At 38.0% G+C, this 14,712-nt stretch overlaps 1 protein-coding gene across 8 annotated transcripts in view; it reads left to right on the plus strand.

Annotated features, from left to right (window-relative positions):
* The window catches only part of TRPC1 (transient receptor potential cation channel subfamily C member 1), a 45,579-nt gene that overhangs the window by 4,575 nt on the left and 26,292 nt on the right, over positions 1–14,712 (plus strand). For 2 of the 8 annotated variants that reach the window (XM_084751752.1, XM_084751750.1), the window contains exons 2-4: positions 2,280–2,434; positions 8,963–9,064; positions 14,012–14,214. In XM_084751752.1, the coding sequence (XP_084607878.1) occupies positions 2,280–2,434; positions 8,963–9,064; positions 14,012–14,214 (460 nt within the window). The remainder of the gene's footprint in view (positions 1–2,279; positions 2,435–8,962; positions 9,065–14,011; positions 14,215–14,712) is intronic. The other 6 variants (XM_084751751.1, XM_084751749.1, XM_084751755.1 and 3 more) reach the window with 3 other exon arrangements.

Genomic DNA, 14,712 nt, shown 5'->3' on the forward strand with positions numbered 1-14,712 from the left:
ACCTGCGTTCACATCTCCAGCCTTTATGTGAAAAGCAGAGCACGTCGCTATAAGTCTGTAGCCCTTGGCAAGGTTGCTGGTGCTTGGTGGCAGCCAGTCTAGCCCGTCTGTGAGCTCTGAGCTCAGGGAGAGATCCTGCCTGGCAGGGGTGAGGAGAGGGCCAGTGGTGCAAGTAAAGGAAGGCACCCAACCTGGACCTCTAGCCTCCACATTAGCACACCCACACCGACAGGAACACACACACACACACACACACACACACACACACACACACACCACTTCTCACAGACACACAAATAAAAATAAAATTTAAAACAACTATAGCATCAAAAAAGCAAGCTAATTATATTGCCTTTCCAAAGACAAGAGATGTGACTTGCAAGCAACTTAACTATGAAAGGAAAACATCATCTGGCACCGCAGGCGTTTTGACTTGCATCTGGGCTGTTAAGGAGCTCTTTTCACAGATATATTCATCCTCAAAGTTGACAGCTGTTCTCATCCTTATGATATATCACTTTAAATGACTTACAAATATAAACTATAGTAATGAAGCAACATTTAAGAAACAATGACTGAAAATATTGTAGAATTAATGAAACTCAATGATCTTTTATCTAGAAAGCCTATTGAGTTCCAAGGTGAATTAAGATGAATAGCAGGGCAGCTTTATGGGTGCCGTTCCTAGGGCTTGAGTCGCAGTCATCTGAAATAGTTTTAAATGTTATTATTATTATTATTATTATTATTATTATTATTATTATCAATAGTGATGTCATTTTACTGGATTATTTGGCCACTCTTGGTACAGCTCAAGACTAAGAAATCATTTCATCAGTGGGCTCTAAGTGTTAATTAGTTTTATGGGGAAATTATCTCATGACTACTTTTGTATTCTTGAGAGACCTAAGGAGCTGTGTTGTCAAGAACACTGTAATTCAGCTTCTTTTAAAATGTACAGGGACTGTAAGCAGACATTAAAAATAATAGCAAGTTTGAGATTTTTCACAAATAAAATCCACTATCTTCTTTGCAAAATTGTTTTTCTTACTCATTTGTTCTAATTTAATGTTTTCTCTCTCGGTACCATGAAATTATTTCTTTTCTTCTTCCAGTTCCCACTCTGATTATCCTTTCTCTATTTTTTGCTCATAGATATCTAAAGAATAACTATATGTAAAACAGCTTATTCCTTTGTGTTTAAAAAGTGAAATGAAGCAATATCCCTTTCTCTAATGAACATCTCTTTGGATTTTTTTTTTTTTCAAGACAAGGTTTCTCTGTGTAGCCTTGGCTGTCCTGGACACACTTTGTAGACCAGGCTGGCCTCGAACTTACAGCAATCCGCCTGCCTCTGCCTCCCGAGTGCTGGGATTACAGGCATGCGCCACCATGCCCTGTTGCCTCTTTGGATTCTTATTTGTCCATTTCCTGCACAATCCCATTATCAGGCAAATATAATTGGCCTTTGGTGACAGTGATTCCCATTTTTTCTCACATAGAATGACAGTTTTGTGGTGGCTTTCAGTTAGACAGAAGACAGCCCGCCTGCTCCTGATAGATCAATCATTCTAGCCCCAACTTGGCATGTTGGGAGCTGCATGTTCTCTGTTTATTAATACTCTCACCTCATCTTCCTTAACAAGATGGTGTGTGAGTATGTGCATGTGCCAGGGAGAGGGGGCCGGGGGAGGGGAGAGGGACAGAGACACAGACAGACAGACAGACAGACAGACAGAGGGAAGAGTAAGAACTTGTAGGTACCCTTATACATACTGTCAAGTTCATATTACTTTTTAAATGGACACTTTTCCTGTCTGTCTAACATCCTCTACCCTGATCTCCATTTTAACCAATATGATGCATGAGTAAATGTGTGTGTGTCCGAGATCTAAAACTAATTTAAGTTTCGTTTTATTTTTCTATAATAGCTGCTAATCTGTATTTTGGGATAGTTCTTAAATTGTTTTGCATATCTTCAATAAGTTTTTCTCCTTGTAACATCATATTAAGAATTTTAAGCTAGAAGTTTTTATTACATGCTACACATTTATCTTTTTCTACTTCTGTTTTATATTTACTGTTTATATGTATTTTATTTATCAAGATAAACTTTTTCCAGGAAATGTTCACATTTTTCTGTGCACATGTCCACATGCAAAGCAAAAATGAGTTTAGGTATTTTTAAATCTTTTAATTTAGCATGATAAAAATTTTCTTTATAGTCATTCTTGTTTAATGTCCTAAATATTAAATTATGTTTGTATATTGTTATTTAGGTGACTATTATATGGTTAAAAAGATTTTGGAGGAAAACAGTTCAGGTGACTTGAACATAAATTGCGTAGATGTGCTTGGGAGAAATGCTGTTACCATAACTATTGAAAACGAAAGCTTGGATATACTGCAGCTGCTTTTGGACTACGGTTGTCAGGTACAAGGCTAGATGATTTTATCCAGTAGCTTCTAAGAAATGTTAGCTATGCTGTGCCTTCATCTTTCCTTCTAGGTTACTTTCTTTTTTCCTTGCTTTGTTTTCTCTCTCTTCCTTTGTCTTTCACCTTCTATTTGGTGTTAAGCCACTAAAGATTTTTACAAAACAAAGCCAAATAAGCTATTTAAAAATGTAACATTTGAAGTGTATTTGTAATTTTTCTCTCGTTTCCCTCTCCTCCATCAGATGGAAGTGAACCATCATGAGTTACTAGAGATGACGCTATTTTTATCACTGATGAGATTACTATTTGTATTGTATGCCTAAAAATAGTGCAAGTGCTCTAGAAGTGCCAGAGGACAGGTTTTTCTGTGACCTGTAATATTTATAGGCACATGAATAAAATGTTCCTTACAAAACAACTTACAGTTCAATTTGGTTTTCTCCTAAGTTTTATTATGTTTTCCCTTTTGTCTGAAATTTAGTGTTTGCTTTCATCTAAAGATGAATGATTTGTGTTAAGACTGGAAAGGCTAGAGCTTTCCTTTTGTCTTCATTTCAGTTAAGGTAGAAAAGCAGGCATGCATGTCCATCCTGAAGGTATAATTCAGTAACAGCATCATTTCCTTTCCCATTTTGGTTCACTCATGATAAACATAGCTTAGGAACTCTGGCTCTTCTGATGTACTGTAATGAAGAATAGTTTTTGGAGTTACACCAGAAACTTTACAGCATACTTTTTTGTATGATAGGTGGTTTGAGATATATCCCTATTATTCATATTATAATGTAATGTCATGACTGATATATGTGTGTATACACACACACACACACACACAGAGTATAGAAAAGGAGATTGGGTACCAAGACACTTAGCTGTCTAGAATACAACAAGAAACTAAATGTGAGGGCTTCTGCACTGCCACAGTAATTTTGATGACGTTTCCAGGTTGAATTTAGTTGTAGAGCACTTCTTCTTTAAAGTCTATTTTTTTCATTTTAGATTTCATTTTAACTTACTAGTTTTCTGATCTGAAGAGAATCAAAAAGGGCAATGAAAGGGACATTAGAACTGTAGCTGAGCAAAGGGAAGGGTGGGGACGCACACTATTTCATTAGAGGCTGTTACTTTTGCATGTCTGCCTGGTGGCTATGCTTTATAACAATGGTTTAGCATCAGTAAGGGATAGTTACATTATATTCACTAGCTAACACCTTAGATGAAAGCACATATCTATGTGTGTGTGTGTGTACCTGCGTATGTATGTATTTATATATGCATGTATGTATTTATGTATGTATGCCTTCTAAAGGCAGAAAGCTTCCATCAGAATTATTTAAAATTTAAAGTTAAACACTTAAAGGCATAAGCTTCAGTTACCTAGAAAATAAGGTTATAAAGAAATTAAGTCCTTGATGATTTTGGATAAGAAATTCTACAGTATAATACTTGTGTGTTTACATACATGGTTTTGTATACCTAATAATTCTGCAGTGCACCTGGTTCTCTCACATTCTGGATCACACTTGAATATCACAGTCAGACAATCCAGATGCTATATTTTATAGATTAGAAAACTGAGGCTCACAGACTTTAATGGTTTGCCCAGATATAAAACCAGTAAAGGCAAAGCTAAGGTTTGAATTTAACTTTTTTATTACATATCCCATCCTCTTTTCAGTTCTCTGTATTCTGTCTAAGTTACCTGTGTCTCCTTCTGTCAGTTAACAAATGTGCAAGACTTTTGGTGGGTGTGATTGTGAAAATAAGTAAGGGAAATATGACTTCTTCACCATTGGATCTTAAAATGAATTAGACAGCTAACGCACATATGGATTACAAAGGAATTTAAACATAAAGCTGTGTTTTACAAGTGCTGAGTGGTAACAATGCTTGATGCTTGTATATAGTTTGCAGTTACAAAATGATCCTTTTTTTTTTTTTTAAATCTTGGGTTATATCCATGGTTCTCAAACAAATGGCTTTACCTCCACCAGTGGATATTTGGCAGTATTTTTAGTTTCGCAGTTGTAGGCAGATTATCTAGTGGGTAGACACTGTAGATGTCACCGTACAGTCTACAATACATAGGAAAGAACTACAACATCCCAAGGACACCTAACCCAAAATGTCAATAGAGCTGCTTTTGAGAAGCCCTAACTATTCTTAAATGTTTTGTAATTCAACATAAATGTCATATATATGTATATGTGTATATGTATAAATACACATACGTGCACGCATGCTCGCGTGCGCGCGCGCGCGCACACACACACACACACACACACACACACACACACACACACACACAACCACTGTGGGTTGGAGCTATCAAGAAAACTAGGTTTCTGCTGCCTAGCATACGTGAGGCCCTGCATTTGATTCCGAGCACTGAAGAGCTTGGAAGAGGCTTTTTTTTAATGTATTGAAATTTAAGATGTTGTTCGGTGGATAAAAGCACTCGCTGCTCCTGCAGAAGACCCCTGTTCTGGTCTTGGTCCCTGCATCAAGTAGTTCATAACTGCAGCTCTAGGGGGCTGTGGTGCCTTTGCGCCTGCACAGGTGCCTGCATTCACTGCACGTGTTGCTCACTATCCAGAGAATTAAAGACGTATTTGTTTTGTGTGATTTGGGAGTTTTGTGTTTGATTTTAAGGCAGTGTTTGTAGTTTTGAGTTTTTGTTGGTTTGTTTGTTTGTTTTTGAGATAGAGTTTCTCTGTGTAGCGCTGGTTGTCCTGGAACTCGCTCTATAGACCAAGGGGGCCTGGAACTCACAGAGATCTGCCTCCTGAGTGCTGGGTGTAAAGGCCTGCACCACCACTACCTGGCCTAAAAAAAAAAATTTTTTTTTAAGTTTTAAGAAAGATTTCACTGGAAGATTGTTTGTTGAGCTCGGCCTTGAAATATTAACATGGGGCTGGAGAGATGGTTCACTGGTGAGTAGCACCCTTTGCTCTCACACAGGACCTTGGCTCAATTCCTGACACCCACATGGTGACTCACTCCAGTTCTAGGGGATCCGACGCCCCTTCCTGGCTTTCGAGGGCAAGGCAGACATGTGGTACACAGACATACATGCGGAAAAACATCCACACATGTAAAATAAAATTGAAAAAAATCAAAATAGAAATATTGACATTGCTAACTTTGTGCTGTGTCTGTGGGCTTGACTTTCTGATCTTCAGAAAGAAAGGAACTTGTCCAGACGTCCTCTATAAAGGGTGGACTTGGAGTTTGGGTTCTGGTTCTAGAGGCCACGTTCTCCTGTTTCCCAAGTCTCCTCTCACGAACTTAGAGGTAGCTAAGGAACAGGGATTCAGGGAGGAATGTGTGCAGACTCGAGACAGCGAAGTCACAGCTTTTAGGATAAAATACTGGGTTTGTAATACAGTGGGAATTCTCAGGAAAAATAGCTAGAACAGAGCTGGTGGGAAAGGCCTTGAGCGGGAGGGCGAGAGTTTGCGTTTCGTTGTGAGGTGTCATTCAGAGCATTTGTGGTGTCCTAGATAGATGAACATGGTAACCAAGGTTAGGGAGACCAGGGAGACAGGGAGGAAGCGCTGTTTGTAGTAGTTCTAGTGTAAATACTGAGGTCCAAGCTGGAAGGTTGGCTGTATTGGCTGTAAGAGCGATACAGTCACGAAGGGGAACTGAGGGTCCCAGGGTTTCGTCAGTCTTAAATATGGGTATCTAGGGGACAGGAGAGAAAACTAGCAAGCTTCGAAGAGAAGTTAGGCTTGGTGTAGAGGAGTGCATGCCAGGCGTTGGCTTTCCTATCTGGGGCTGTCTGATAACTCCCAGGCTCCCTAGGCACCATAAGCAGGAAGATGGCCCTGCATATCTTGAAAATGGCTGGAATCACAGAGCAAAGAGCATCACAGATTCACTCTTAGGGAGCATTTGTGTTTAACAAAGGGCACTGGGAGGAAAATGTTGCATTTTAAAAAATCAAATCAAGTATTGGCAATTTCAGGTCAGTTAGAATGGTAGTGTGAAAGCCAAAAGGGAATTTCTAATTTTTTCTTAGAAATAAAGACACAGTGAGGAGAGAGAAAAAGTCATTGGGTTTTCAAAGTACAGTACTCATAGATTTAGGAACATGATGTATATCAATTTGAGAATATTAACAGTGAAATAAAGCAGAAAATATTTAGTAACAATGGAAGGATAAGATCAAACTAAGTTAACAAAGAGAAAAATTTTAAGTTGTGGGATATATGACTAATATTCATGTAAATGAAGGACCAAGTTCTTATAGAATATTCCAGAGCATTATTGTATATTGTAAGGGAGAAATTAGAACGGAAATAAGCAGCTTCTCATGCTGAGTGAAGAGGAAGACAGGGGAGTTGCTGGACAAGTTCTGAGGCAAGAAGGAAGGTAGCAACTTCAAATACATAGTAAGTATATGTATTGAATATGTTTTAGTGGAAATGCTTAGATTACTGAGAAAGTGGGAAAATGATATTTTTGTATGTTTTCAAATATTTAAGAATACTTTAAGCTGGGTGTGGTGTCTCACACGTGTAATCTCAACACTTTGGAGGGCAAGGCAAAAGGATTACAAGTTTGAGGCCAGCCTGGTTTTAAGACTTTTTTTAAAATTAAAATATTTTCCTTCAGAACTGCCATCTATTTATTTATTAGTAACATACTCTTTGTATAAAACGAGCCAATGGCCACTCTTTAATTGCATGATTTTTAATAGAAATACTTTTTATAGCTGAAGCTTATCCTTTTAAGCATTGAATGTTAGCCTATATCTTTATCCTTTACTGAGTAGTATGTCTTCATATAATTTAACTTAACCATCATTTATTGGAGTTCTTGAGAATGTCATCATCTTACTTTGCTTCATGAGGTCCAAAATTATTAGCGATTTGTCCCGGCATTAAAGTCCACAGGCTGCTGTGTTGCCACAATGATTTTTGCTATACTAGTATTTTATTCTTTCCATGGTCAACTTTTAGTTTAGTTTTGTTTTTCTTTTTCTTTTTCCTATTTTTTGCTGGTTTTATTCTAGCTGTCTTTTATTCAGTAAAGATCTGAGGAATGCTTGGGAAAGCCACTTAAAGTCTTGCTTAGGCCTGTCTCTTCTGGCAACCAATGCCTGCGTGTTCCTCTGTGACTTGGGTTGTGTTGTTTTGTTTCGTTTTTTTAAAGGTGTTGTTGTTGTTGTTTTAAGTTGTAAATAAATCCATGGCAATATTTCTGATTATTAAAGCTGCCTGGTATTTGAGAGCAGTGGCATTACTATATAGTTAGCTTTATCGGTTACAATTAAAACTAAATCAAATCTCTAGTAATGGACACTAGGTTCTTGTTTTGAGAAGTTTGTTTGCTTCAACTGAAGAGAAGCATTATGAAGCTGAAAAAACAGAAGTGCTTGTACTTTTTAGGCCATGTCTAATGAACTCTAAGATTTCCAAGGGATTAAGTTTTCCGTCTAGTGAGGAAGCTTTTCCTACAGGAAAACATAGGTGATTCCTCAGAGTTTAATGAGAACACCAGCCCTTTCTTTGGGTTGTCAAATACTATTTTTTTAACATCCCACTAAAGCCTGCCATTTTCAGTCTTATTTCTGACATTCAAATAAGGAGACTAAAGCTTTAGTCTATGGTGCTGACCTTCTATAGTTTCATTCCTGGGATGACTGACATAAAAATAGTAAAGGTCCTATCAGTTAGAAGTGCACAGATTAAAAATAGTCAGGGCATTTTCTTATATTAAATCATTGTTCATTACTTCATTTTTCTTCTGCTATTATGTTTTTTTTTCTTTAAAAAGAAACTCAAAGAAACCAAAACTTGGTGCCATGGTCACCAGTAGCACGTGAGGTTCATTACAGAGAAGCACAGGCCGGCGGCCTGAGTCTGTTTGCGTATGCCTCTGGTGACAAGCATGTCTACACAGCAGGCTGGGAGCCCAGCTGTACGCTCCTTCCTGCCTCTGCCAGGCAGGGTATCTGACAAGAGTGCTGGCACCAGCATCAAGCTGTACCCTTCCTATCAGCCGTGTACAGTTTGAAGATGAAAATAGAGGGTTTCCCTTTTTGTATATTTTCCCATTCTCCCCTCTTCTCAGAATTGCACTGATGACGTTACATCCAACATATTCCTTTAACTTGGTCCTGGTAGCTTCTCTAATAAATTTGAAACCTGAAGCTTTTTCTGGTCCACACAATTCAAGAGAAAATATCTTGAGAGGTTTTTGGTTTTTTGGTTTTGTTTCTTTTAGCTTTAAACATTGCATGGATCAGCACTGTTCCATATGGAATCCCTTCTATGAAATAGTCATTATTTTACCAGGTTGTGTATTGAGACCAGAAGAGACATGCTTATGTTGGGGTACACAGAAGTACTACTGACTTTGGCAAGCAAATGTACTATTTGTACAATATAAATTTTTAAAAATCCAATATTACTGTATATAATACAGTTTGAAGAATTTTAAAATAGCCATGAATTAGTAAAAACAGTTTACATTTTTGTCTTTCATTTTCATTTTTAACTTTTATTTTTTTGAAGTCCGCAGATGCACTTTTGGTGGCAATCGACTCTGAAGTAGTGGGAGCTGTTGATATACTTCTTAATCACCGACCAAAACGAGCATCAAGACCAACCATAGTAGTCAGTACTCTTACATATCTACTAATTTGGATTTTTAAGCCAAAGTGGATCTCGTGCCCCATTGCCATCTTTTCTCCCCCTTCCCAGTTTATTTTGTTTTTAAAAAACTGATATTTTCACTTTGTAAAATATTACTTTGAAGTAAATAAAGACAATAATAATTAATCTTTTGTCAGTGTGAACCAGTATTTTTAATTTGGGATATTCTTCAGGTGATATTGAAAATATAGATTAGTTTCTAGGTAGATTTAAGAAATGCAAGTGATGAAACCATAAAAGTGGAAGAAAATGTGAATATGTATTTAGCTGACTGGTATAAAAGACTTGTTTTAGCTTAAGCGCAGTGGGTACGGATTATAGTGCAGTCTGATTGGTACAGAAGCTCTGTCTCGGTTTCAGATGTTGGACAGATGTAGAAAGCTGTGGATGCCTGAGAAACATGCTTCCACTAAGCATCTTAGATTAAAACAGGAGAGCTGGGGTGGTGGCGCACACCTTCACTGCCAGCAGTTGGGAGGCAGAGGCAGGAGGCTCACTGTGAGTTGAGGCCAGCCTGGTCTACACAGCAAGTTTCCAGGCCAGCTAGGCCTACACAGTGAGCCTCTGTCTCATGATGATGATGATGATGGTGGAAGAAAAATAGATGGAAAGCTCTAAAATCTATTAGAAAAGAACATTTAGAAATTCTCAGAAAATAAAATATAAAATTTGAAATCTTAATTGCTAACTAAGTATAAGATACAGGGCTGGGCAGTGGTAGAGAACCCTTTAATCCCAGCACACAGGAAGCAGAGGCAGGGGGAGCTTGTGAGTTCAAGGCCAGCCTGGTCTACAGAGTGAGTTCCAGGGCGGCCAGGGCTACACACAGAGAAACCCTTCCTGGAAAGCTACATACATACATACATACATACATACATACATACATACATACATACATACACAAAGACCAACCAATCTTTTTTTTAGTGTCTAAGGTTGCATACTACTGTAGGACAGGGTATTTTAAAAATTATTTTGGCAAAGTATATCATACACAAGAAGGACATTTGTATTTTTTAACCCAGGGCTTTCTCCTCTAGAAATCTGAGAAGGAAATGGGCGAATCATTGGTTTACATTTTATGAGTAGCAGTGGGAAATACTGACATACCCTAAATGTCCTAAATGTAGCTCAGGGGTAGAGCACTCACCTAGCACGCCCTTGAAAAAGAAACATCTGAAAGACAAAATAGGAACTGTAAGTAAGTGTGTGTATAAACTTTGGAATACAAGGCAGTAATTTAAATGACTTAAAATTTTCTGAGGCAAGTTTTAATGTATCCCAGACTTCCTGAACTCCGCGTAGAACCAAAGATGACCTTGAATTCCTAAGCCTCCTGCCCTACCATTCAAGGCCTGGGGTTTTAGGTGTGATCCACCACACCCAGCTAAAGATAATATTTTAAAATCACATTTTAGGAATAAAAAATATTAAATTAGATAAAATGAGGACAGTGAACCATACCTATAATTAACTGGAGGTTGTATACATAGAAAAGAGACTGGAGAGGTGACTCAGTGCTTCAGAGGCCTTGCTGCTATCGCAGAGGACCTGGGTTCAGTTCCCAGCATCCATACGGTGTCTCACAACCACGTTCAAGTCCAGTCCTAGGGATCCCTCACCCTCATCTGGCCTCTATGGGTACTGCATGGACATGGTACCCAGACATCCATGCAGGTAAAACAGGAATAAATAAATCCTATCACTTCTCCGCCTTTAGGCTAAGATCAAGTGTCATATCTGTTCTTATCAGTTTAATATCTGATACGTCTTCTATCCAAGGACAAAATATATTAAATGGATTTTTGCAAGTAGGAATTGGAATAGTAGCTTGCTCCGTCCACTCCACGCATCGACCTAGTATTACAGTACCTCTAAGAACAGTGCACCCCCTTGGGGGACTCATAAAAAAATAAATGCTTTATAATTCCTTAAAATACACACAGAAAAGAGATATGGAAATGGAACCAAATGTTACTTTATAGTAGTCATTTCTTATTGATTGACATAATTAAGAATTTTTCTTTTATATTTTTGTTTTCGCAGTAGGTAGGCAGTCAATGATAAATGAGATAATTTTGTACATTGAATTTAAGATTTTTAAAAACATTTATAGCAAAACAATCAGTTTAAATAACTGCTGGATTAGCCAGGCTTGGTGCACACACCCATAATCCCAGCACTCAGGGAGGCAGAAGCAGAGTTCAAGGCCAGCCTGGTCTATCTACAAAATGAGTCCAGGACAGCCAAGGCTATACAGAGAAACCCTGTCTTGGAAAAAAATCATAAATAAATAAATAACTGCTGAATTACCAGCTGTGACTATATTCAGAATAAAAATATTTTTAAAGAAATAAACACGTTTTATATTCATTTAGACTACCTAAGAAGAACCTGTGTTTAGGGGCTGATGTTGTAAATAGTGTAAAGGGTTTGTCTACCTAGCTTCAGGTTTCAGTCTTCACACACACACACACACACACACACACACACACACACAACACACACACACACTTTAAAAACTAGCAACGATAAAGTGTCACTTTCCTAGAATACCCTGTAGTTTAGATGGTGGTGAGAAACCAGTAAGGATGGAATAAAAATGGCTAAGAAGAGATACTTTCACTAAAGGACCAAAGATACTAGAATCCCATTCAATTTCTACCATTTATCCTGCAGTTACTGCTCCGTGTTTATATGCCTGTTCCACCCTCTAGCCTTTGAACACATTTCCTTTCTTTGGACAAGGTGGAGTGCTATGTGCCATTAGCACAGTGCCAAGCATTATTTTCTCACCATGCCATCAGCAGTTGAAGCCCTTGGCTGTCGCCACTAGTCCATGAAAGAGGACACTTTCTGTTCTGTCTCTGACAAGTAGAGATTGTTTAGTCTTTATCTGAATACTGACAACAGCTGTAAAATCTTTTAACAGCTATATTGCTTCTAGGCAGACACAATAAAATATTTTAATATATTTTTCTTTTACTATTTCAGTGAATTAATTCTATAGCTTTGGCTTGTCGAATTGTCTCTTCATTATTAACCTGTAATAAATACAGGTTATTTATTTGAGACTATGTAGGTCACGCTATCTGCAATGGAATTATAAACTTTAATCTTAAACATGATTAGGAGTGGTTTTCCAGCTATGAATGCTTCATAGGAAATACATGGGTCACTTTAGAACTTTCAGTGTGGGAGTAAATAAAATTTTCAACCAATGAGAGAAAAGTACCAATTTTAGGCTTTAGTGTAGCTGTTATATAAATTCATGAATATGAAATCTCCAATAAACAATGAATGAATAAGTACATGAACAAACTTCATAAAAGAATAAAAGCATATGAGAAAATATCAAAACTTACCAGTATTTAAAAGAAAGTAAATTAAAATTTCATTATTTTTCACTCATATTAAGAGTGACCATGCCCTTTACTATGAGTGAAACTTCAGTATGAAATGGCTACATCTCTATATTATCGAGAATATTAACCATTGAAAAGATTTTGACATTATGTATCAAGAGCTTCACATTTTTCCTGGCCTTTTAACCTACACTTCTACTTTTAGGGGAGGGTCTATGCTAACAAGATGGTCCAATATTTGTAAAAAGCTGTTTTCATAGCGATGTTTGCTGTAATGTTGTTTACATTGCAGAATATCTTGAACACAGGTTCTGTGAACTTCCTTAAATGGCATGCAAAATGCTGTGCATGGTTTTTGTCCCTTGAAGGTCCTGGGCTCTAGGGCAATGAGAGTATTCTGTTGATCTTTAAGTAACAAGAACTTTTATCAAGAACTGTTGTTTTATCACTGGTGCTTAGCACACTAGGGTTTATGCGAAATGTGACCTTCAAAGGGGGGAAGTAAAAAAAAGACTAGAGGGTAATGCTGTCCTGTAAAATGTTATCCGAGGAAGAAAAATATGGGTGTTTTTATTCTTCTCTCTGCTTTTCTGTATTTTTCAGATATTTAAATGAGTGTACACTACTTTTACAGTGTAAATAAAATTACCAAAATGTGAACAGCTCTCAGGGAAACTTCTGCAAAGAAAGTGTGGAGCATTGGAAAGAATACGAGTAGCCATAAAATAGCCAACCTTTTTATTTAACCTGATTCTTACATTGCTAATGTTGTTTTCTTCATTACATACCATCATTGGCCTAAAGAAGGGCCCATGTGTTTGGAGCTCAGGGTCCTGAGTCACACAGACTGGATGCAGTCAGCTCCCGCGCTGACAGTGTTTCAGGCACATTCCCTGCCCAGGGCCTCAGCATCTCACGATCAATGCAGTCAGCTGTGCAATTCACTGTGGGCCTTACATGGGGTAACAGACGACTGACAGTCCCAGCTCTCCTTAAGTATTAGCTGTGGCTGTGGTGCTGTTGCACGCTTGTGACGGGGTTGCAGACCAGGCAGGGATGGACTGTAAACAGTTAGCTTCATCGCTAGCTGTAGGACAAGGCTGGCCACACAGGTGGGAATTTTAGTTTTTCTCATGCGTTTATACTGTGGCTGTTTTTAACATTTCTATTTTTCCATTTTATTCTTTTCCTAAAATTCTTGCTCTTTCTCCTTATCGTTCGTGTTTCTATTAATTTTTTTCTAAAAATTAATACTTTTTCTTAAAGTACTTCTCTAGATAACCTTGCTTCTTTATTAGTAAAATGAAACTGTAGCTTGAGAAATGTTGCCTATTGAAGAGTCTATCCATTATATAGGATTTCTTAATTAGAATTGAGATTTTAAAGCGTCAAAAAAAAAAAAAATGAGTCCTAGTAAAATGTAGTATTCTTAAAATAATTCTTAAGTTCCTTATATGAAATTATTTTTATCCCGTCCTTTGGCTAAATGTGTTTTTGAATTCACAGATAATAACCTTTGGGCATTTCTATGAATATTTTTCAGAAACTTATGGAACGAATTCAGAATCCTGAGTATTCAACAACAATGGACGTGGCACCTGTCATTCTGGCTGCTCATCGGAACAACTATGAGATCCTTACGATGCTTTTAAAGCAGGATGTGTCTTTGCCTAAGCCCCACGCAGTTGGCTGTGAGTGCACGCTGTGTTCCGCAAAAAACAAAAAGGATAGCCTCAGGCATTCCAGGTTAGACCACTAGGATTGTGACAAAGAAGAGTGATCTGTACTTGTCAATGGTGCTTAATTTCTCCTCCCTCCCTCCCTCACTTCCTCCCTCCCTCCCTCCTTTCTTTCTTTTTTTCTTTCTTTCCTTCTTTCTAGTCAGAGTTTCTCTGTGTAGCTCTGGCTGTCCTGGACTCACTTTGTACACCAGGCTGGCCTCGAACCCACAGAGATCTGCCTGCCTCTGCCTCCCTGAGTGTTTGGTTTTACAGGGGTGTCTCACCATGCCCAGCTTTTAGCGCAACTGTTAAGAAATGTGCTTGGGTGACTAGGAGAGCCAGACTTCTAGCTCCTTTGCTCATGAGGTGAATTCTGAAGTTTTCAGAAATGTTTATCAGGTGCTAAATAGGAAAATGTTATAAATGACGTTTGTCTCCTACTCCTTCTGGTAAGGCTTTTTAGAGGCCTAGCTTATTAGTCTAAGAGTACAAGAGTAGTTCCAAGTGGCCGCAAGAGTAGCAG

The sequence above is a fragment of the Acomys minous genome, assembly GCF_964271855.1.
Source record: "Acomys minous genome assembly, chromosome: 13".
NCBI classification, from domain to species: Eukaryota; Metazoa; Chordata; class Mammalia; order Rodentia; family Muridae; genus Acomys; species Acomys minous.